Source organism: Amblyomma maculatum, chromosome 6 (genome assembly GCF_055883805.1).
Source record: "Amblyomma maculatum isolate TAMU_Amacu chromosome 6, ASM5588380v1, whole genome shotgun sequence".
NCBI lineage: Eukaryota > Metazoa > Arthropoda > Arachnida > Ixodida > Ixodidae > Amblyomma > Amblyomma maculatum.
In genome coordinates this window covers 62,668,068-62,693,531 of record NC_139349.1, presented here as the reverse complement: position 1 = coordinate 62,693,531, position 25,464 = coordinate 62,668,068, and the positions used below count along the sequence as shown (strand labels likewise).

At 41.5% G+C, this 25,464-nt stretch overlaps 1 protein-coding gene across 1 annotated transcript in view; it reads left to right on the top strand.

The window, feature by feature from the left end:
• The first annotated feature begins 6,218 nt into the window (after window positions 1–6,218).
• timeout (circadian regulator timeout) overlaps window positions 6,219–25,464 on the top strand; it is a 336,321-nt gene continuing 317,075 nt past the window's right edge. Inside the window, exons 1-9 of the mRNA XM_084606801.1 lie at window positions 6,219–6,498; window positions 6,610–6,763; window positions 8,032–8,212; window positions 9,218–9,360; window positions 13,440–13,554; window positions 17,056–17,120; window positions 18,865–18,933; window positions 19,880–20,147; window positions 22,729–22,946. Of these exons, the coding sequence (XP_084462927.1) occupies window positions 6,393–6,498; window positions 6,610–6,763; window positions 8,032–8,212; window positions 9,218–9,360; window positions 13,440–13,554; window positions 17,056–17,120; window positions 18,865–18,933; window positions 19,880–20,147; window positions 22,729–22,946 (1,319 nt within the window). The 5' untranslated portion in view covers window positions 6,219–6,392. The remainder of the gene's footprint in view (window positions 6,499–6,609; window positions 6,764–8,031; window positions 8,213–9,217; window positions 9,361–13,439; window positions 13,555–17,055; window positions 17,121–18,864; window positions 18,934–19,879; window positions 20,148–22,728; window positions 22,947–25,464) is intronic.

Genomic DNA, 25,464 nt, shown 5'->3' with positions numbered 1-25,464 from the left:
GTCCTTCGGAGCAGCGCGCGATGTTTGAATCGCTATCTGAAACTCTCAACATTTCTTCCTGCGGAGAGTTACAAGTCGTCCAGATGAGCAATTTGTACTTAATGTTTGCAATGAAGCGTGGTGTTTTGCATTCGAAAATCCCGTAAGGGAATAAAGGCTGCTGCCTAGCAGTGCTATTAACACGCGGAGAAAAACAGTGTGCATGCGAATCAAAGCTTGTTCTTCGTAAGGCCTCTTTAGGAACACCTATTTTTTACAAACCTTATTTACGAACAACTGCTTACATTTTGCAGCTTGCGCTTATTAATACATAACAACGTTTATCTTAAATCGTCAGTAATCTGTAATGTATCTCTTTAATCGGTGTTCTTTATGTGCCCTAATCACCGCTTATAGAAATTAATTATACAGTGTGCGAGCAAAACACATTTATTCACTACCGTACTTATTTAAAGCACTGTGGTATTTACCGGCAAAAAAAAATAAACAAGGTATACGCGACTCAAGCATTTATTCTTTCTTCGTGATTAACAATTACGTATATCGCGGACATTTGTTTGCGTGCCACTAACCAAAGGGTGAACCAGCTGCTTAGATGAAAAAAAAAAAAGACAAAAAGTCAAGTACAGCTAGGGCATTACTTCAAATAAAATATGAAAAATTAAACCCGTCACATACGTAATACGTTCATAGTGGGCACTTGAGTGCGGACGCTTTACTGGCATCAAATGGTACTGAGCAAACAAACAAAAATAAAAGCACTGATAATTGCGCGTCGAATTGGCAGGTATGATACAGTTCTTGGCGCGCACCGAGAGAAAGCGGAAAAATGCGAAAAAGATGACGAGCACCTAATACGCAAGCAATTAATATAATGCCGAAATTAAATGCGGACATAATGCGTGTTTATTCTTTAAGTGTGTGGTATGAAATATGAGTAATCGACTGGATATACTTGCAACTACTGCTTACCGGACTATAAATAATCGGGCTACTTGCCGCGGGTACTTTCTGCAGTACTAACCAGACTGTAATTGTTAACAAGGTTAATATTACACGTGAAATACCTCCAAGGGAATTTAATTATTTTCCCTATGGGAACTCTTGTCGTGATTCGCTTACTTCGCAAAGAGCGAAGCCGTAAAAACACATTAAATTTCATTGCTTCAAGTGGGAGCTTTTCTGGTGCTCCAAGTAGGTAAACGTTTTGAACCTTCACATTTTACAGGAAGTTTGTAAAATCTGAAGTGCAAAGCAGTCGAAAAGGACCGTGCATCCGAGCCAAATTTTTGAGTAAATTGCGACCTTGCTTCGAACCTATGGCGCTATTTTTGTTCGTGGTGAGAAACCGTGCCGACCTCACAACCTCTCTTTCTCAGAAGGATGATATAGCGGAAGCGAATTAAGAGTACCCTATAGCCTTCGCATCCTCTATTTTCCGTCATTTCTTTTTCAAAGCTATTCTTTTTTTTGCATGTATACATAAAACAGGACTAGAGCGATCTTCTGGAGGCAATGACTTGCATATTACCGGTGGCTTGCGCACCCTAGAATGGAAACATTTTCTGGAACAATTAGGTCATTGTTAAACTATAACGCATTGAGATTAAATGTTTTAAGTATAGCGCACATCTCTGGGTATTTATAAAGCTACCCGTTACAACAATGTTTCAACTTATGGAGCAAAAAGAAAATGGTGTGTTCTTAGATTAGTGTACAGTTTCACAAATTGTTGTCTCTTAAATTTCGACGCTTATATCTTTATACGCGTTCGATTGCAGCCTGTTTGTGCACTGCTTTCCTCTTCCCGGGCCTTCATTTGGTTCTTATGCTCGGTTGTTTCCTCTCTTTTTATTGTTTTTAATATATCTCCATTTTTCTTCCTCTTTAGCTGCCTGCTTTCTTCGTCGTGCGTTTGCCGTGCCGCACAAAAATTCTGAACCTTTATTCACATTCGCGGTCGCTCTTTTCACGGCGCTGCGTGCCTTCCACCAACCCCTTTCTCCCTCCCTGGTAGGCGACACATTTCTTTTTATTTTCCTGTGAAACCTTTACCTCCCACTTCTTCCACCTTTCCTGACCCACTGTGTTCCGTTATTCAGTAGCCAGTTGGCGTGGTGTCGTTCGTTTTTCATGTCCTTACTTTGCTATATCTCTACCTCCATGCGGAGTAGTCCACATTTAATTCATATCCAAGTGAATGCTGACTTCTCTTGTGGCTTCAGTGACGTACTGTAGTCGGCATAGTTGGCGGGAAAAACAACGGAATATACCATTTTGGACTGTTTTGATAATGGGGTTACTGTGACCAGTTTTAGTCAGCGCTCGAACGCACGTGTTGTATGTTTCACTTTTTCATACATCCTGCCTCCGCACAGCCCTCTTTTCAAAACGACTACATTTCTGGACGTGAATTAGGTGCTTTAGGAATGCTAAAGCAAGCTGTACGGCGAGTGAAGCGTGCTGTGCGAGTCGTACGCCGGCCCTCTCCAAGCTGTTTTCTTGGGAGCCAACTCCTGTCATGTTACTTCCCCGATGTGTTGCCGACGGCCAAAGCGGAAAATAAATTAGGTGATTGCTAACAGTACTGAGCACCGTTAACCGGCATATTTGTAAAATCTTGTCGCGAACAGCTCGAGACGACGCACAAGCAAACAAGAACGTACAGTCCGCGCGGTATCCGCCCCGCCGCACAGCGCGCATACGCGGGCGCCCGGACGGCTGACACACCAGTTGCTGGTGGCGCCCTCTGCGCTGCGGCGCCTCCGTCATCGCAAAAGCGGCCCCCCGCTCCCATGCATTGCGCGGCGCGGTCGACACACTGCCCAACTTCTAGAGCACTATAGCCTGGTTTCGCCTCCATCGAAACGCAGCCGCCGCAGTCGGAATCGAACCCAGACAACACATTTTGTTCGCCAGGAAACTTGCCGTAAACAAGGAAACAAACGATATGCCACGTGTATTTCTACGAGCGCTGCCGCAGCTGCCGATCCACACTATTGGAGCGATGACGACGTTAAGTATAGGTCGATTTCACGGCGAATGACCGCAGTTGCGATAAGTGCCTTCGGCGAATGCTAAATTACGACTAACGAGGTTGTCACACGGCAATTTTCAAGTGAAATCGAGCCCGAACTTATTTGGCTCGAAACCGCTCCCTCAGTCGCTCTCGAGTTTTCAAGCTAATTCGAGAGCGAGTGTCGCCACCATCGACGTCCCCTAGCGAAGGTATAGTGCTCTAGAATATTGGGCAGTGTGACGACCGGCGCCGGAGAGCGGGCCGCTTTTGCGATGACAAGAACCGACTCCCGTGAGAGGGCGCGACGTGCAACAGGGGTGCCACGTTCGCCGCTCGGTGCTTAGCGGCCGCGGGATAGCGGGGGTACGGAGGAGGGGTGCGGTTCTCTTTGGAGCGATTTTCAGACGCTGCGCAATTAGTGTGATAATTAATAAAGATGCGACTTATTCCAGGTGCTTAAACTGATCCCTGTCATTCTTTTACGTCTATCTGGAGACATCGTGCACGCTTGGGTAGTCCTTCGAAGCAGCGCGCGATGTTTGAATCGCTATCTGAAACTCTCAACATTTCTTCCTGCGGACAGTTACAAATCGTCCAGATGAGCAATTTGTACTTAATGTTTGCAACGAAGCGTGGTGTTTTGCATTCGTTTTTTCCGTCAGGGAATAAAGGCTACTGCCCAGGAGCGCTATTAACACGCGGAGAAAAACAGTGTACATGCGAATCAAAGCTTGTGCTTCGTAAGGCCTCCTTAGGAACACTTATTTTTTACAAACCTTATTTACGAACACCTGCTTACATTTTTCAGCTTGCGCTTAATAATATATAACGACGTTTATCTTAAATCGTCAGTAATCTGTAATATATCTCTTTAATTGGTGTTATGTGCCCTAATCACCGCTTATATAAATTACAAATACAGTGTGCGAGCAAAACACATTTATTCACTACCGTACTAATTTAAAGCACTGTGGTATTTACCGGTAAAAACAAACAAACAATACACTAGGTATACGCGACTCAAGCATTCATTCTTTGTTCGTGATTACCATATACGTATATCACGGACATTTATTTGCGTGCCACTAACCAAAGGGTGAACCAGCTGTTTAAATGAAAAAAAAGTCAAGTACAGCTACGGCATTACTTCAAATAAAATGTGAAAAATTAAACCTGTCACATACGTAATACGTTCATAGTGGGCACTTCAGTGCAGACGCTTTACTGGAATCAAATGGTACAGAGCAAACAAACAAAAATAAAAGCACTGATAATTGCGCGTCGAATTGGCAGGTATGATGCAGTTCTTGGCGCGCTCCGAGAGAAAGCGGAAAAATGCGACAAAGATGACGAGCACATAATAATTAAGCAAGCAATTAATATAATGCCGAAATCGAATGCGGACATAATACGTGTTTATTCTTTGAGTGTGTGGTATGGGAAATATGAGTAATCGACTGGATATACTTGCAACTACTGCTTACCGGACTATATGTTATCGGGCTACTTGCCGCGGGTGCTCTTTGCAGTACTAACCAGACTATAATTGTTAACAAGGTTGATATTACACGTGAAATACTTCCAAGGGAATTTAATTATTTTCCCTTTTGGAACTCTTGTCGTGATTCGCTTACTTCGCAAAAGCGAAGCCGCAAAAACACATTAAATTTCATTGCTTCAAGTGGGAGCTTTTCTGGTGCTCCAAGTAGGTAAACTTTTTGAACCTTCACATTTTACAGGAAGTTTGCAAAATCTGAAGTGCAAAGCAGTCGAAAAGGACCGTGCATCCGAGCCAAATTTTGGGTAAATTGCGACTTAGCTTCGAACCTATAGCGCCATTTTTGTTCGTGGTGAGAATCCGTGCCGGCCTCACAACCTCTCTTTTGCAGAATGATGATCTAGCGGAAGCGAATAAGCGTGCACCCTATAGCCTCTGCGTCCTCTATTTCCGTCGTTATTTCTTTTTCAAAGATGTTCATTTTTTTTTATTTTGTATGTACATAAAACAGGACTAGAGTGATCTTCTGGAGGGAATGACTTGCATATTACCGGTGGCTTGCGTACCCTGGAATGGAAACATTTTCTTGAACAATTAGGTCATCTCTACCTCCATGCGGGGTAGTCCACATTTAATTCATTCCAACTGAAGGCCGACTTCTCTTGTGACTTCAGTGACGTACTGTAGCCGGCATAGTTGGCGTGGGAAACAACGGAATATACTATTTTGGACTGTTTTGATAATGGGGTTACTGTGACCAGTTTTAGTCAGCGCTCGAACGCACGTGTTGTATGTTTCACTTCTTCATACATCCTGCCTCCACACTGCCCTCTTTTCAAAACGACTACATTTCTGGACGTGAATTAGGTGCTTTAGGAATGCTAAAGCAAGCTGTACGGCGAGTGAAGCGTGCTGTGCGAGTCGAACGCCGGCCCTCTCCAATCTGTTTTCTTCGGAGCCAACTCCTGTCATGTTACTTCCCCGAGGTGTTGCCGACGGCCAAAATGGAAAATAAATTAGGTGATTGCTAACAGTACTGAGCACCGTTAACCCGCATATTTGTAAAATCTTGTCGCGAACAACTCGAGACGACGCACAAGCAAACAAGAACGTACAGTCCGCGCGGTATCCGCCCCGCCGCACAGCGCGCGTACGCGGGCGCTCGGACGGCTGACACACCAGTTGCTGGTGGCGCCCTCTGCGCTGCGGCGCCTCCGTCATCGCAAAAGCGGCCCCTCGCTCCCATGCATTTGGCGGCGCGGTCGACACACTGCCCAATCTTCTAGAGCACTATAGCGAAGGGAACTTTTCAATGGTCATGGATGCTTCACACTTTGAAGACCTCAGTGCAGATCGAGTTCAATGAGGATCGGATGAGTTCGTGTGGCACTCGGCCAACTCTTTCATCTAAACATTCTAATGCAATAACTAAAAGCAGCCTACTGTATTGCACAAATATTTATCGGTTGTTATAGGTTTTCATGCATGGATACCTGCCAGAAATCAAAGCGCGCTGCTTGCGCCGATGTCTTCTCTCTACGCAGACTTCCGAGCTGGATTTGAATCGCACGCGCACGCGGTGGGAAAAAGCGAGAAAAGTAAAAAAAAAAAAAAAAGCTCACCCGAAGAAGGTGGCGCTGACCTCGTTTTCGGCTTCACGAAGTGTGACGTATTGTTTCCATCATACCTCCATCATAAGCTTGATACGTACTTCCGATCCCGCCAAATTCACTACAGCTGTTTTTCTCGTTCACTGTAGGCTGTAGCATTGCCTCTGCTATAGGTGTTCTTACATGGTGTTTTTACAAGAGCTTTGCATGCGTGTCGGTGCTCAGTTGCGGTGCTCACTGGTGGTTTCGTCTGCTTCTGCTCACGATGTGTGAATCAGTGTCACCCTTAGTCCTTTCGGACATTCAGGCCGCTTGCAGCACGCTTGGAGGTTGGGATGAAGGCAAATATTACAAGGAACCGGACTGCATAGGTACGCCGCCTCCGCTCTTCCAGGAAACATATTTTGGCGAATCGAGTTGCCCTTCCCGTGTTGTTACTGCATGCGGATGCATTGTGATTCTGTTTTACGATTTTTCTACAGAAAGCTTAAAGGACCTGCTGAGGTATCTGAGAAGAGACGATGAGGCCCATGAGATACGGCGAATCCTGGGTCGCATTCAAGTGCTGAAAACAGATCTCCTTCCTCTGCTCAAATTTTACCCGGACGATGACATGCTATTTGATGTCATAGTAAGGTGAGGAATTAATGGCTTTTGTGACTGCATGTTACGTGGGCCTGAGTCGGTTGCACCTGCGACATATCTTAATGTTTTAATTTTTCAGTGAGTAGATGCCGACGATAAAAGCGAATCACTATAGTGATGAGCGCCTATTGTTTGTTTCGTCCCTGCGTGTCGTTATCACTTGACAAGCTTTCCGCCAAATGTAGGTATACAGTGCCCTACCCTCGGTGACACGGCGTTATGCACAGGCGGTTAGTACATCATATTAATCCACATATTTGGTGAATTATAAACAACAAGGAAAATGGTTCTTATCCCTGGATAGTACACTATTTTAATCCTCATATTTCGTGGATTATAAACTGAACAAGGAAAACGGCTCTTATGCCGGGATTTTAGCTCTCACCTAGGAGGGACATCTGTTGAGTTTGTGGCAAACATTGTCATTTCTTTCTTCCTTCTTGAGGTATTGGTATATGGAAAAGACTTGTTAGCAAAAAGCTGTTTATACCATGGTAAATGCCAGATAAATGTTATTTTTACTTTAGACAGCTGTGGGATAGGAAATATCGCTGCTAACCATTGCATCGTTATACCATTGCAGTGATGTTGCTGTTACTTTTATTTGTGGACATTTGTTGCAGCATCGTTTGTTCCGAAAATTTTCACAAATTAAAAACATTTTCACAAAATTGTTTTCACAAGTGCCCATGTGCAAGCAGAAATAAATGATAAAAACGAGGTTAAAAATTAAGTCACAGCACAACTTAGTGGAAGAAAAAACTCTTAGAATGGACCATCTAGTTTAGTAGCCTTACCTTCATAAATAGAGTGTTTATTTTAGTTAATTGCTGAATTTTAGCTTCTCATATTTAACAATTCAGCATGCAAAGAAGTGCATTAATTCTTATATTGAAACCTTGGTGTAAACAATATCCTTTGGGAAACCATTACATGATTTGATGTCTTTTTTTCTTTTTCATCTTTCCTGCTATGGAAATAGTTGAACAGTCGTCACTGTAAAATTTGAAGGTAGCACCGGCTGGCAGCATTGGTTGTTCTTTCTTCTACTTTCTAATCCATCATCTCCATGGTTACATTATTATTTCTCATTGATTAGCACCACACACAAAAAAAGTCCTGTGTGCTTTCCATGGTGTTAGTGGTTGTTGGCTCCATTTATATGTCATCATTGTATAGTAATGCAGTGGCAGAAGTGAAGCTTTCGGTAAAGGTAGAAAGTGCAAAATGGAAGGCTTACCTACTTTTCCTATGTCTAGATTATTGGTGGACCTCACAAACCCTGCCATTATACTGTACAAGGAGGAACTTCCAGTTGAGAAGTTTGCTCGGAACATCTACTTGGAAATTGTGTCTCACCTGCAGTCATACAAGCTTGCTTTTACGGATTCAAAAGTATGGATTACTGTCACCAAAAAGCTCGAGTCTCTTCTGCACAAGGTATGCTCCTTTTTTGTCAATTTTTTTTTAGTTGGTTCAATATACAATACAATACTATACAATACATCATCTTTATTTTTCGGAAAGAACTGGGTGGTCTCTTGGGCTAAAAGCTGCACAGAAGCTTGACAAGGCTTAAGAGACCATTTGCATGGCAGCAGCATAAAGAAAGCAATGGAAATCTCTCTACTTTCAATATCAATTACAAGAATATGGCAGAATAAAACAGTAGTTATTTCAAGTAATGTAACCAGCAATGAACTAAAAGGAATCATTCGTAGAACAACGAAAATCTTATGCGATGCAAGATAAGCAAAATACATAGATTATAGGTGCACAAAAAAAAGAATGTAATTGTTTTTTGTTCATTCCCTCTGTATATTCATGTTTGTTGTGTGGTTGGTAGGTTATGGGTTAGTGAGCGGTATTTATAAAACGTACGGAAACGAGGAACAGCCCAAGCATTCTTGTTTCCATGCTAATATTTCACCGCTCTAAAGATGCCAAAGATTTGAACAGGTTTATAAAGACGAAAAATAGACTGATTGTAATAAACGAAATTTGTATTGCTTGTCTGCACTTATTATATTAAAGGATTCCAATGCATCTATTGCATTTCCCATGGGTTTGGTGTCGGCAGTGTAGAATTTTTTTTCTGTGTGACGAAGTGTTTATTTAAATTAGTTTTGGCAGTTGTGCACCAAACTAGACGGCAGTACTTGAGCAGTGGGTTAAATAGAGTATGTTATATGTCAAGTTTTATCAGTGGTGGAAGTATTCTACGACAGCGAGTTATAAATCCTGTAATAGAAGAAAGCTTTTTGCAAAGGTGATCAACATGGGGGTCCCAGGTATATTTTACTAAGTTAGCTAAAACAGTCTGCAAAGCCATCTATCACAGTCATGCATTGCTTTATATTGTGAAAGTTGATCTTAATAGCATTCTTTTAGTATGTTTAACTCCCATCTTTGTAAGCAGTACACATATGCTATGTTTACTTCTAGAATTGGGAGACACGACAGGAAGAAGACAAGGACATGATCGAGCGAATCCTTGTTCTGATTAGGAACATCCTCCATGTGCCTGCCAACCCATCTGAAGAGAAACGCACAGATGACGATGTCAGCGTTCATGACCAAGTTTTGTGGTATGTAATGCAGGCTCAAATCAGTCTTCTTGCGCATGTGTGTCAAACAAAATCCAAAAAGGAGCATTGAGCATTATACGTTCTTGGGAACCTGCCTTGTAATTTTGAGAATCTAGTATTTATGTACATCCAGCAGCAGCTATTCACAGCACTGCCTAAATTACTTGTGTAGGTATCCACCATTTGCAGAATGAAGGTAATGAGGTTGTCAACGTATGTTCTTCTGCAGTGGCTTTCCAAGGCAATGTAGGTGACATCTGTTGGAGGTACCTGTAACTGTATGCGAGAAAGAGATTGTGTGGGCGGTACCTGTAACTCTATGTGAGAAAGAGATTGCATGAGCAATGTCAGCAGTAGTAAAACACAGAACTGCACAACAGGTTACTAGAGACATACTTGAGGAGGGGCTGGGGGCCTCAAGATAGAATTTTTCTGCAGGAATATTGCTTTGCCCCCCCCCCCCCCCCCCCCACCCCCCCCTTTTCCTTTTTGGAAGAAAAAGCCCAAGAAAACATGGTACAACTGGAATCGCTCCTGTTACAGCCCCAATAGATTCCCATAAATCCATCTGCACAGATTCCCAACCTGAAAAAGAGAAAGACTTGAAGAAATCAGGTCCATCGAACCTTCACTGTGCTGAAAATCAGTCACGCATGGTACGGACTTATGTCTGCAATTAAATGGTGCACATCACTCTTATTAAGCTCTTGAGATGAGGACAATAACTCATTCCTGTGTGCCATCTTGTTTTGAGCCTAATAGAAATAATAATTTTGTCAAAATATAGATATACAGATTCTCACTGCTGTGATATCATTTTTTTTTCTCTTTTCTCTTAGTGTTCATAGCAGTCCTTGAAACCCTAAAAATATCCTTGATTTCTAAAATGCCATATCAAGGCCTACTACAGCCCTTGAATTAGGGGAAGTACTGGAAAGTCCTTGAATTTTATGTCTGGTTAGTCTTATGTGGACCTTGGCCAAATGTCTGGCACAATGTAATGCCAGAAACCACTCCAATCTGATTTCTACCAGACAGTAGCAGCTGTACTGGTGGCTACATAGTAAAACACCTTGACTATGTGATGCCTGGAACGTGAGCTGCAAAAGCCCTGTTGTACCCTTTGCGGTTGTCACATTCCACTCAGGACAGCGGCTACTTGCATTGAACTGGCAGCATGGCCGGCAGGGCATTTGAAACTCGTGAGCTGACGGTGTCCGCAAGTTGTCACTGTTTCTGTCATGGACAACGAAACATTTTTTAAGTTCCTTCATTGTAATACTGGTGGATTCTTGTTCAAGCCAGTGGGTAGTAGTCAGCGTTCTCCTTATTGTAAGCAATGAACAGGTTACTGTTGAAAGCGGATTTAGCGCTGACCACCAAATTGGTATCGAAAACATGAAATTGACGCATCACGAACTATTTTGTGTGCTGCTGTAAAGAAGTCTGGCGGCGTCTTTAAAGTGGCAGTTACAAAGGAGATGCAGACACCTGTTTCAAATGTGTGGCAGTGTTGCCGAGTGTACCTGATTGAACAAAAGAAACATGAAGCAGTCAAGCATTTGAAGGGAAAGTTTATTGAAGATGAAATTGACTACAGTACACAGAAGAGACAGGTAGAAAGGACAGTCACTGACTTGATGGCATCTGCCGACAGCTGTGCCAAAAAATGATATCGCATATATTGTGAACTCAAACAGCCTTAGGAAGTCTGAAGAAGAGAAGATGCAAGAGTTCCAAGCAACCAACCGTGTAGAAAAACCTCAAAAGCTGTGTTAATGTCCATTTTTGGCACCTTTACTGTAATACTCAATTTGTGAATTACTTGTGTATTTCATTGTATGGTAAAATGAGCAGTCTTTTTGTTGATGGTTTATTTTCTGTGCAAGCTACTAAAGGCAACATCATTTGAAGTCCTTGAACTTATTTTGTCAGGGCCTCAAAGTCTTTGAAAGGTCTCGAAAAACTTTCTTTAAAATTGCTTTGAACTCGATCTGGAAAAAGCAGTGAGCATATGCTGTAACAGCGTTAAAATTCTTGCTTTTATCAGAAATCTAATTTTTAAATCACATGAATCTGTCTACTCCCCTCAATCTTCTTTTGACTTCTCTCGGCTCTAGTCTAGACAGGGCCTTACACATAATACTGCTGTGAGATGCATTGAGTTCATAGCAGAAGCTTTTGTATGCATAGCCAGTCATTGCTCTTCTTTTTTAAACAGCTGGCTTGCTCAACAGTATCCACTCTTTCTTTTATTCATTATTTGTACTTTTAATTATCAACATGGTATATTTTCATCAAGCGATAGTATCTTTTCTGAAATAGAAAGAAAGATGCTTCATGAAATTTCAGGCTGTCTATAATACTGAGGGAATAAAGCAGATATGACTTTGCAGACATGGCCTAAATTTAAGGCATTTCTTTGTTATACCTGCTAGCCTGATGCAACACATAGTTTGTTATCTAGTTAATACTCTTCCAAATGACTTTATTGAAGTGTTTAGCAAAGTATTCATGCTATGTTGGTTTGTGCTGTGTATTAAATGTTCTTCACTTCATACTTATGTTGACTGATCCATGCGTTAAGACTCGTGCATAACCTGCTCATTCTGTGCTGGTGGATGGTTTGATCACCATTTGCAAATCTTAAATTAGTGTAAGCAAGCACCTTTTTTACACTAGCCCTTCACAGAATTTACTGCTTGAATTCATACACATGCTATGCTCTCTTCCTTGGATTTGGCACTTAAGCCTGATATGTATCTCACTCTTGTATTATCTGCATCATCTGAATAAACTATTTATGCTGCTTCTTTGCATCTCATTTATGTAGAGCCCATGGGGAGGAATGAAAATTACAAAGTATGGCACGATACATTATTACATGTAGCTAAAGAGCATACCAGGTCTAACAATACATGTATAGGCTACAAATGCCTTTCAAAAGCAAGGTATGGATAGAATGAGTCGACAGGTGTATTAAAATAACTTCTTTTTAAGTGAAGCACGGCCTTATTTGCATCTAATGCATTAATTCAAATCCAGGCTGATAGTCGTTGAAGCGAAAGCTTCATAACGCCATGTAAAGCCAATGTCGCCATATCTGGCAGAAGCCGCTACTGCGCATGCGCCGTAACCATGGCAACCAGCTCCAACGTTTCACAACTGCTCCGCCTCTGCGCTTTCTACAGAGAGCAGGAAAAGGGTAGCGGCATCCCAGCAAATTCGCGCGGAGGTGTAGAAAGAAGGAGAATGGTAGTTTCCACACTGCGCATGCGCAGGCCACCGCGGAGAGCTGACTGAGTGGAAAAGGAAAATGGCATCGCATGTGCAGGGCATGAAAGTGTATTCTGCCTACAACGGAGTAAATTCGACCACCTGGGGATCATAAACTTGCACTGACATTGCACAGCACATGCAGCTGTAGGCAGTTGGCTTCGCGGCCGGGTACTCTGGTTTTGCAGCCACTTTCACTCCACATTCGGTTCAGCAGCGTTGAACCCCTCTAATTTCTTTTTTAAGCACAAGATATGAAACTGTTAGGTCGGCTTAGATTTGTGGTTTGCTTCGTCACGTCATGAAACGCAACTCATAAAGACGAAAAAAGTAGCGCTCAGCTAACTCCAACAGTCCGCAACAAGCGTGTGTTGCTGAAAGTTGTGGCTAGCTGAATCGCTCTCTGCAACCTAGGAGGCTATCGTGGGAAGTCTTGGTTGCGCACTCATTGTGAAAGTGCAGGATCTCTGGTGTACTTGATAGCACATAAGATTTTGCACTTTACGGAGAGGAAAGTGACGAGGAGGTCAGGGATGGCAACGACGAGTGAGCGAGTGCAGTTTCGTGCATATAAATGTCATTTGTGTGCTATCCCTGCTGTCATTTTCAGTTGTTTTTTTTTTCGCCTGGTTTACATTCGAGGAAAGATTGTTTTTAGGCTGAACTTCAACTTTCGGTTGGCTTAGAATCTTGGAACATTGTGATTCATGTACATAGTTTTTTCCTGGCTTGAAGAATTGTTTGCTTCAAGCTTCTTGTTACAGGCGTAAATTCGAGGTAGATTGCCTTTTTTCTCTTTCTAGGGCAATGCACCTTGCTCACATGGAAGATTTGCTACTTTATGTCACCAGCAGTGATGATGAAAGTGACTATGCTTTTCACTGTTTGGAAATTTTGTCCCTGATGCTACGAGAGCAGGTGAGTGATTTTTTAAAATTTATTTTTATTTTCTAAAACTGCAATCCAAAAGGGATAAAAATAAAGCACACACTCGCAGGTAACAAAAGAAAAAAGCCAAAGTAGACTGTCAGGGTAATACAACAAAAATGTTTCAGCACAATGCGCTACAAAAAAAAAAAGATCAAAATAGGCATACCTGAACTTTTCCACCATCAGCAGAGTTTGGTGGTGAATGAAGAAATGGAAGGCTGAGTCACTGTAGTAATATTCAAGTTATTCTAGTCAGTTATGGTCCTGGAAAAAAAGGAATATATAAAACAATTATTTTTTTGTGCCTAATAATGTTATAAGTTGATGCCTCTGGCCGGTGGCATTAACATAAGGGAAGAAAACGCAAATATTTTAATGGTGTTAATGTTGTAGTGTTCATTTATGACACAAATTTTAGTCCGCAGACTCAATTACGCTCGGTTAGTTGCGGGAAGTTGGCTCATTTTAAATGTTTTGTGATTAATGTTTTGGAGAAATTATTGTACCGTATTTTCCTCTGTATAAATCGCAGCTTTTTTTAAAGAAAATTTCATCAATGCGTCTTATCCACCGGTGCGGCTTATGTATGGAATAAATCCGGGCCGCGGCAGCCACACCTGTTGCGTGCCCGAAAAGGTGCTTGCACGCTGCGCGATGTCAGACCCGGGCGGTCTAAATTAATCAGACGCCCACAACTATGACATCGCTTCAGTATATGTCACTTCGGAATGTTAAGCCCAACAATTTATGATTTTTACATGACAAAATACTTAGTGGGTGGTACAGGCATGCAGCCAGTCTGGGAAACGACGTGCCATAAATGTGCACCATCTTCTGCCATGTCAGTAACTGCATTTCGAAAGAACTCGGAAAGTAACATCAAATTGTCTTCCAAAAACAAAAGGCAGCTCATACATTTTTATACTTTATAGAATGTTTAATTCTGGTGAAGGAAAATGTTTTTTTCATATTAAAATGGTAGCTTGGCAATAAGTTTTAATCTTTGAGCCGCTTCCATTGGTGTAATTTCCGTCCGCCGTGGCATCTTCATTGCACTGATCGCTGTAGTGTTGCAGTGACCATAGTAGCGTGCTTCGTGCATGCTTCGCATCTGTCGCGTTGAGTCTTATTTCTCGCTAACCATGGCTCCGGCTGTGAGGCGAAAACATTACTATGCAAAATTCAACCTTTGTGCAGTTTAATTTGCCGAGGAGCATGGGCACTGGGCTGCAGATAGGCAGTTTGAGGTTAGCGAAAAAATTATCCGGGACTTGTGCAAAGCTGCCAATGTGCTGCAGATAATGAAGTCGCCCAGGAAGGCCAGGCAATTGCCTAGCTGGCATTGTATATTTCCCCTAGCTGCTCTGGCTCGTCCTCCTCCTCTTTCCTTCTTCTTTCCTTCCCCCTTCATTTTTCTCCGATGGTTTTGCCTAAACGTCTTGTGTAAGTGCATACCTTCTGTATGCATCAAAGTAACAGGTGCATTTTATACACCGGTGCGACTTATGCATTCTTCTTTTTGCAGAAAAACTACTGTTCGGAGTGGGGTGCGACTTATACACCAGAAAATATGGTAGATAAAGCGAACCACATTTTTCTGCACCAGTCCAAGCTATTTGATGCTAGTTTGTGTAGAAGGATCTCGGATAATTTCTGTGTGATTGAGTACTGGAAGTATACCAAGATACTTTGTTGAGCGAGTTGGTACACATTCATTATGAATTTAAGCAGTGCGAACATGAAGACAAAGGACAAGATAAAAGGAAGCCACAGTACAAGCGCTTGTACTGTGGCTTCCTTTTACCTTGTCCTTTGTCTTCTTGTTCGCGCTGTTTAAATTAATAACTGGAAGTATAATTGTGTTATATGCTAGTCAACAGACAGATTGCTGACAGCTCTAAGGTTCTTCTTAGAAAAGCAATTGACGGCAAGCATTATCAGTTACTTTACCAATGTGCAGACTCTATCTGAGGTTGTTAGTTATCCACAGGCCAAGGTATTATTTGTGTTCTGTTACTTCGGGAAAAATATTTTTATAGCTGAATAATTGAAATTAAGCTCATCTAACACCAAGCAAATAACCTCCTGAAAGACATTATTTAACAATACTTGATCGAAGGGACTTTTTATTTCATAATATACACGAGTTTACAAAGGGGTGGAGGGCGCTGCTATATTAGGGTGCTGGGCCGATTCCTCCGAGGGTCATGAGATTGTCCATAGGACACTGTCATCTGCATATAGTCTTATTTTTACTGGAACAACTTTTACACCATCATTGATATAGAGAAGGAAATTCTAATTACGTAGCATTGCAGGAAATTGCTGCAGCCAGCTATGGCCAAATGTATCTGCCGACCAAATAAGAAGGAACTAAATCCTTTATAAATTAGCAATGAATCGGCTTTATTGCTTGAGACTCCTGTATTCATTTTTATAATTGCCGAGTGCAATGTAAACAGGCTCTCAAACCAAATAGGACCTAAGCTTGAAACTAGAGCAAAACATATATTTCACTCGAAACTGTAGCAAGCCATCTTATTCTGTCATCTTGGAAAAGACCACTAACTTGAATGAATGGGAGGTACCACCGAAATTTTTCAGAAAATGCTTCAAGGCAGATTTTGGTCCTACATTCAGTACAGTTTTGTTTTTACAGAAATGAAGCTTTTTTTTTTTCAAATGTACAAAGACAATCTGGGGTTAAAAATAATACAAGGGCTTCAAGAAGAATAGTAGATGGAGGCTTTTATGTATATTTATTGGTGGATACATGATGAGGATTCGAGTAAACATGCTTCGCTTCTTGTTGCGAGGAAAAGAACAGTCTTTGCCAACTATGTATGTAGTTGTTATTTTTCAGAGCGACCAAGTGGAAGGAAGTGTGTGGCACAGTACAGCAAGCAGTTTGAATTAGGTGCCATAGTTGTTGTAGCACATCACCTTTTTTTTTTTCTAGTTTTCTTCCCATGTGGTGAATACACTGGGTTTCATTTTGTGTGGAAAAAAACTCTACATTTTTTTGTGTTGTGTAGGTTTTGCAAAATTTAGTTTTTCATTGTTTCAACAGCTTATATAGCATTGTCGTATTCGAGTTTGACCTACCCATTGACACTAACCACCCTGCTGTCAATTTCAATCACCCTTATGCAGAGCTCTTAAGTAGTTCGATTGGTCTCATTCTTTGTCACAGGTCTCAGCATTTCTAAGATTAGTAGTAATCCAGTAAGCACCAGTAATCATATGTATATGCCATGGCCCCTGGTGCATATGCTGTGGTCACTGGTGCAAGCAAAGGAGAAGGAATGAAAATAAAATTTTCTCTTAAATTGGCATCTGCTCTTATCAATAAATATCAGTCCTTTTGTTTATAATTATTCATTTTGCCAAACTTTCTGTGCAGTTTTATGATATATATATATTTTTTGCAGATTGTAAGCATTATTGATTCTGATATAATTTCACTCGTTTATCCTCAATTTCATTCAGTCTCCTGAGGTAGTAGCAAGAGCGGAGCAGCCACGAAGTGCCTTAGAGAAAGAAGAAGATGTCAGGTAAGACATTTCAGGTGACGTAGCAGGTATAGTAGCACTCTTAGAAAATTTCTATACATGCATGGACATTTGTGGCCCCTTAGTTTTTTGCTCCAAAATTTTTTCAGCACTGTTAAAGCTATGTACATTGCTGGAAGCGGATTTGATTTTTTTAAAACAGCGTAAAGGGCACTGATGAAGACAGAGGCACATGCACAACACCGTGTTTTTGCGTCTTCATCCGCACCCTTTGTGTTGTTTTATAAAAGGCATGAATGACAAACTTGCATGTATCTGTGTCCTTGTAAAATTACAGTTGTTTTGGGACTTGAATTCATGTGCATTTTAAAATGAGAAAATGCACAATTAAGCCATTTATCTGTAATATTTCAGCTCTATATGGAACATTCCACTTTAAAGTGGGGAGCACGGCGCTTTTAATGTTCTTTACACTAAATTTTGTTTAGAAATTATGCTTGTCATCTTATATCACAGTGACACAAATAGCCTAATTCAGAGGTTTTAAAACTAGGTTCTGTGGAATGGGATCTTGGAAGTGCCTTTAGGATTTCCTGGTCATCTAAATTCATAAATATTTTGGCCTTTACTTTTCGTTTTACCGCTTAATTGTGTGATGGCATAAGCAGCTCAGTGTGCCATTTTTGCGGTGCTGTGTTGCATCACACATAGTTATTAGGCATTGCAAATAGTATTAAGAATAGATTAATATGAGATCAAAATGAATTAAGTTATTTGTTAGTACTGCCTGATGTTGTTGCCTTGCCTCTGTCCTGTCGTTTCTGTGGTTTTGTTGCTTATGATAGCCTAAGAGCGGGTTAGGTTGAAATTGGAATCTTGCGAAGCAACTGCAATCATGACTGATGCCATCGCTCTTCAGACATTAAGCAGATGCCGGCAAAATAAGGCATCACCTTGTACCGGTGAAATAGTTTCTGGTTTTTCCGAACAAAGATGGTTGCTTTCCATCCTTTTGCGCAGGTACGGGCTGGTTACATTTGAATCTGTGCGAGGTGTAGCTCAGAAGTGTTAGTCGTCACTTCAGCCAGTCATCAAGTAGGAGTTGAAACACTGACCATGAAATGCATAGCCATCTTCGAGAGCTGATGAGACCAGTCGTTGCCAGCGTGCTTGTAAAATAAAGGCATTCATACAGGATGGTACATGATGCCACATTATCTACGTAGCCATGTAGAGGCTGTGGCGCGGCATAGCGACTTTTCTGCTCTGACGATGGCATTCCTTGGTTCCGGTCATGACGACTGCGTTTCGATAGAAGTAAAACGCAAGACGCTCATGCGCTGTGTGATGTCGGTGCACATTAAGAACTCCAGATAGTCAAAATTGTCCGCAACGTTTCATTACGGTGCTGCTCATAGCCGGACTCACTTCGGAATCTTGAACCCCGTAAATGAAAAATGGAAAATTGGCCGCTTTTTGAGTGACTGCATATCTGCGTGCAGTTTTTGTTGCATGCATGTTGATCAGGAGTTGATTGATTTGGAAAAAAAATTTTTTATCTCCTAAAGGGTTCCTATAGGGACTCTAAAACATTGGAGGTAATAATAAGTAATTTTTTATTGTTTAAAACTGTGCTGCTGTGGAACGATTCTGAGAAGTTTTGGCTTTAGTATTCTGTACCTGGAACACTCAACAGTTTTATTTACAAATGCATCACATTAATGTTTATGAGTGATTTTTGAGTTAGTAAATTATTGCTATTTTTAACCTGAATTTTTTGTTTCAGAGAACTACTTAGAGCAAGGGAAGTGGAGCTTGCAAAGAAGAAGATGCAAATGCAGGCGAGAGCAAACAGGTAACTCACAATTGTTCCATTTTTCCTCTCCTAACCATTTCTTTTCTCTGTAGGGCATGCAACGCTGTTAGAGTGCTCAAAGGTTAAAAAATTTCTAATCCTGCCATTTAATTTCTTGAGTAAATCAAATTGTGAATCTACAAAGTTATTATAAACTAATTTAATATTTCCAAGCTTTTTTAGTACCTTTCAGAAGTTTGGCCTAGGGCCATTGCATTTTTCCTCAGTGTTCGTTCCAAAAATAGACTCATAATGATGCAGAATCTTGCTGCAATTAATATGTGCAGGATGATGTGAAGAATGAAAGTGTTTTGCTGTGGTCCTTTTGTGTGGCCATATTCATAGCATTCATACATGACCTGTAATGCTAGATGATGCAACAAGGCTCAAGAAAGTTTATACAACCCTGTCTTGATACCTGATCTTAAGGTGCTCATATGTAGCTGTCGTCTATCTCATGTTCTTTGTCATGGCTCTAGTTCTCTTTACTCATTAGTAGCAAATGGCAAGTATCTTATACATGTAGCTTGACAGTCATAAAGTTAACTTACTGATTTTGTATTGTGGCCCCTTGCTGAGTCTTTCAACAGCTATGACTTTAGAAGTTATAACAGCATAATGCAATGTTACCACCAGCAATTCAATGTTTTGCATTCATTGCTTGTTTTATATTGATATTCTTGCAAATAGGGAACACTAGTACAAATATTTCATTCATATCAGATTTGGCTCTATCAGTATATATGATTTAAATTTGATCTTGTTCAGTTCAATTTCGGAAAAAGGCTGTATTTGCACAACCCTAAACCTAAAAGCTCTCTTATGGGATAAGTTTGTCCCCTTTCTCATGTGCAAATTAAAATTTTATTGGGATATTTGAAAGTGCACCCCACTACGTAACAAATTTTTCAGTTTTTGCATGTTTCTGTGCAACTCCTTTCTTCAGGCACCCTCGTTTTGGTGGTACATTCACCGTGAAAAACATGAAAGGCATTGGCGAGAACAATTTGGTCACCCATGATAGCTTGTCCAAGCTGTCCCAGTTGAGCTTTGACCGGTCCAAACCATTCAAGGCTAAGCCAAAGAACAGGAGACCTGTCTTGGAACCAGATGATGGTACACGGAGGTCTACACTGAATATCCGGCTGTTTCTCAAAGGCCTTTGCACTGACTTCCTCAAGTGGTGTTACAATCCTCTGATGAGAACTGTCAAGGTAAGTGGCACTGTTTGTTTCCATCAGTTCTATTTTTTTTGTTATTCTGTAAAACCTGTATGGAGTGTCACTATAGTGGCGCAGTAGTTCGGTGCTTGACATCTGAACCCAAGGATGAGAGCTCATTACTGGTTGCAGTGGCCATTCTTCGATGTAGGCAAATGGCAAGGTGCCTGTGTACTGTGCAATGTCAGTGCACTTTAAAGAACCACAGGTGGTTGAAATTTCTGGAGCCCTCCACTGCGGCATCTCTCATAGCCGGAGTAGCTATGGGACATTAAACCGTACAAAGAAAAACCCGATGATACGATCATGGTTGACATGGATATTGAGACCGTTGCAAGTTTTTACAGATTTAAGAAATAACTTGGTCAAATTGCATTAGGCATAAACAGCAGAATATCAGGTATACCGAACACTCCCTTGCACCACTACAGATTGTAGGAATGTGGCATGCTACAGCAAGCTCCCATTGATGGCACCAGCTACACCAGTGATGCCTCAACCCTGGGCGATCGGGCCAGCCGCGAGCCTTGCAAGTGATGCATTGAACACACCGGCCTGGTGGCTTCTGTCCCTCTCCTCACCCTCATATAAACAAAAAGCTGATGATTCCATGTTACACGAGCAGACAGCTTATGTAACATGGCGTCGCTTCTCAAGCTGCTACGCAGCAGACTCATCTCTGTATTCCTCGTAACCGCACCCATGTCGCCTTGGCTGTAATAAAACCTTAGTCATGCCCGCATAACAGAAGTCTTCAGATCATTTAGCAATTTTATAATAGACAAGCATGGGACAGGAGATGCCAGTGTACTGTATTCTTGAGCACTAAGCTTTGCCCTTGAACTGCTTGTGTGCGATCACCAGTAGAGTGGTACACACTGCGAGCAGTGAGCCTCGGCATGCAGCTGTAGATAAGTTCCGGCAGCCACGAGCAGATATGTGTGAAAGCATATTTTGCGCTTGAGCATGCAAGATTTTGTGCTTTTTTGGATGATGCACATATCTTTAGTGAACCCATGATATTCATGTCATCAAGAGTCTACTGTGGTGCGCTGTGTGTTGCCTCAAGCATGAAAGGAGGCTATACCTTTTGCTTGTAGGATCTCGGACACTTTCAAGCTGATTAGTTCTATCTTTTTGCTTGGGGCTCAGTGGGGTACGTTTGGTGCGAGGTTTATTGTTGCAAATTGGCATACGTGCTGTGTGGAACCCCATGACTAAGGGGGGGCTCTGGGTTAATTTAGACCACCTGGCACTCTTCAACATGCACTGACAATGGACAGCATGTAGGATATCTTTGCATGTTGTTCTCATCGAAATATGGAAGTCTCGGATGGGATTCCGCCCACATCTTCTTTGCTCAGCAGCCAGGCACCATAACCATTAATCCACTGCAGCTGCTAGGTCTGTCTGGGTTCCATGCCCTCGGTATATGGGCTGGCTAAAATAAGCTAATTCAAACAAATTCAGTACTATATGGAAGGGAACCATGAGCAACATACATAGACTTTCGAACGTTGCAGCTGTTGTTGAGAGCTGCACGCTGAAAAGACATTGGAGACAGAAAGAGGAAAAAGATGGAAACGGGCCTCTTGGTGCCGACACTTGTGACAATAATGCAGCTGCCGCTGAGTCTTCGTAGAGCGGTCCTTTGATGCTAAGTGCTTCCAGAAGCTTGGCGATAGCCGTGACAAGGGCCCACAGAAATCTCAAAACAGATACCTCGTGTTTGCATTCTATACAGAGGACTGAATGGTACCCCAAAATGTTCAGTGAACTTCAAAACAACTCTAAGGCAACAAAAACATACTGCAAAAAAAATTTTCTTTTCACTTATCATCAGCATAATTTGTTATACCTGTAAGGTCTTCCAGGCTGCAGGAATAATGCAGTAGTACCTTGTTTACAATCATTTAATTGCTATCAGTTAAAAAATGTCTAATATCACGATTTCACTTAATACTCACATGGAAAGGGGGGTTTTATAGAATGCTGCCATGGAGCACTCCAAGAGACCTCCGTACTGGAGGAGTGACATCAGTGATCGATTATTGACGAGTCAGGGCACTGGCAAAATGCAACAAGACTGCTTGAAAAACGGACAGAAGAGCAACAACCTGAGCGACAGCCCTGACAGTTTTTTCTCGAAAGCAAACTTGAATAAAGTTGAAAAGCTCGTTGATCACAAACTCTCTGAAATAGACAGTCAACCACGATAAAGCGCGACTGGATGGGAAGTGCGTCTCAGAGGTCAGTGCTCATATCGCATACTTTGCATACTTGGAATCAGTCATCATTTTGTCATATTCTCAAAATATCAAACTTTCTCTAAGCACTGTGAAGTTGTCGCTGCACTCGATCAATGTTCTGCACTGTCGAATATATGAAGCGTAGGCTTTATTTGTTTTGATATTGCGTTCTTCAGGACTTGTGGGCACATACATTGCTTCTTGTAAAACCTTAGTGCAGTAAATAAGTGCATTTTTATTCTTTTTTTAAAATGATTAAATTTTGGTGACCTACCTGCTTTAACTGAGTGAATATTTAATTCCCTCTATATCATTTCTCTTTACAGAGCTTCCTGCAGCGTAAAAAGGCGCTGTCTCATGATGAGAGCTACTATTTTTGGGCACTGAAGTTCTTCATGGAGTTCAATCGACACAATGGCTTTGACGTCAGCCTTGTCAGTGAGACCATTTCAAAAGAGGCTTTTCACTATGTGCAGACAGAGCTGGAGCAGTACTATGAGATGATGGTCACTGACAAGCGTAAAATTCAGATCTGGTCAAAGAGGTTTGTAGGCTTGTTTATTACTTGCTTTTTTGCGACTTCAATTTGCCTTGCAGTATATGAATTGACAATGCTTATCACACTTTTTCCTTGTTCAAATAAATGAGGTTGGGAAATATACCGAGTGAAACTCAATGGAAGCATTTATTGTGTAGTTAATGGAGGTAATTCTAAAGTCTTTTAAATATAGGCGTCCGAGCATTCACTAATACAAATTTGATACTAATATGAATCAAAAGTGCCTCTGGATATCAAATTGATTATATATGTTCATTGTGAAAAAGGGTTGGAAAAGATATATAATAGGCAAATGTCTTTTATTTTTTCATCTGTGTAGTTAAAATAAACATTCCTAATACTCCTACCCAGCATTATAAAGAAAACCTGATGCTCACATAAATATTTGTTTTTTATTACACAACATAATAGTATGCAAGGTGTTATGTTGTCACGAAAAATGAGTCACAGATGGAAATCCACAAAATGCATGATTTGACGCATGATTGGCAACTAATAATACATAACATAATCGGTATTAACAGCTGAATAATTTAGATTGCAATGAACTGGGAGAATTGCCCGAATTATCCAAAAGTTGAGTTATAAAATGTTCCCTTTTTTCCCTCCGTCATCAGCCCCAGAAAAATAAACCACTGAAAATGGGAGTGCTCTTCTTTTTGTGGAGGCTCTGTTGCACAACAAAAGCAATGCAGACTAAGTGAGGGGAGCACATATTGGTATTGGAATGGCGAGGCTGTTTCTGAAAAGAAATAAAAGAAGGCCAGAGATTCGTCATTGCTTTGCGTCCAAAGCAGTGTGCAGCTAGATTTTGACGACTGGCGGATGTGCAGCTGATACCTGGCATTGCTGGGGTGAACTGTGCGGTTATGGCTTCTAGTCACAGAAGGTCTCTTGTTATCTCACACCCCCTAATACCCTCTTTCCAAAGGTGCGCGGATTACAATGCACCATGTAGTAGGCAAGATTTTTATACAATCGCTTGCCCTGTCATTGACACCTCATCCCACCCCCACTTCAGAAGCCCCACACGAAATTACACACATGCTTCCTTGCGTATCATACTTGACCAAACTGAGGTCCTGCAGCTTGCGCTAAAGGAGCTGTGAAGGTGACAGTATGAATGTCATGGCTGTTAGCATCGGGCAATTAACACAGTATGGATGGGTCAAATGAAAAAATATGTGCTTTTCGATTGGGATTGTTCAAGACAGGGGCTGGCATTTTTTTTCGTTTTTTTCATCACATATGATACCATATTTTCTTGATTCTAAGAACTCTTTTATTTCACAATCGTGATTCCGGAATGTGGGGGAGTGCTTAGGTTAGAAAAACCAACCCCCCACCACTTCTGGTTGGTACGGCGATATTTTGGCGAGATTGGTGCAGGAAAGAACATTTCATTCGGCAAGCATCTTTGGCAAACAAGAATACAGCTCACTTGAACTTCAAGCTGTGACAGCCCTCTTCAAACTCATTCTGATTAGTGTTATGGCCGTTAAATAGCTGGCACCAAACAAAGCAACTCAGGCCCATGATGCCTGCAAAACCTCTGCCGAGCTCTGCCAAATGGCCGCCAATTTTTGGTCCACATGACAACACACTGGCAGAGTTTTAAGGGTCGTTTCCAGCCGGATTTTGGCGTCCTGTGCTGCCAGCTGTAGTGGAGTATCGGAATGCAAGAACGCAAGAAGCCAGAGATTGTGCCGAGGACACCATGCCATGCTGGCAGTCTTGTCTATGCACTCTTCCTCACAAAAGAGGGGATGCTTAGGCCTACATACAAACATTTTTCCAGAATTTTTTACGCAAAGTTAGGTGGAGTGCCTTGAATCTCGAAAATATGGTACTATGTGGCAAAGCCCATTTGCATAATTTTGTATTGAATCGAACCCTAGCGGTGTGACTGCTGTTGGCTAACATACTCAGTGACAGAGAGGAAAGCAATTAGGATGTCTTTGTGCTGTTCTCTAGATGCTTAAAACTAAGTCTGCAAATAATTTGCTACGGCAGGTGTCTTTGTCACGGTCGGATTTATGCAATTTGATGCCATGTTTGATTGCTGCAAATATTCGGAAATGATTTGATTTTTGGAAGCCCTAAATATCATTACTTTGAATTGGGTGTGAAGTGAATAACAAACTTATTTAATTCATATACAAAATTTTTAAAATTTTTCTTATTTCAAACTCTGCTATATGGACTTTGCTGCTGCTGGCACCGTGGCTTTGGGGTGTTGATCCCTTGTTTATCCTAGTTTAGGAATGGCTGTAGTGCGTATATTCATGTTGAGGCAAGATACAAAATTATCCGTGTAGTGTGCGATGTCAGCGCACGTCAAAGAACCCTTGGTGGTCTAAATTAATCTGTAGCCATGCACTGGGCTGTCCACTATAGCCCATGTATCTCTTCAGGATGCTAAACCCTGCAATGCATGGTCCATAATTCTTATACTGCAGCTGTTAAATTGCAGATCATTGTGTAGGTAGGAAATTTTCAATGC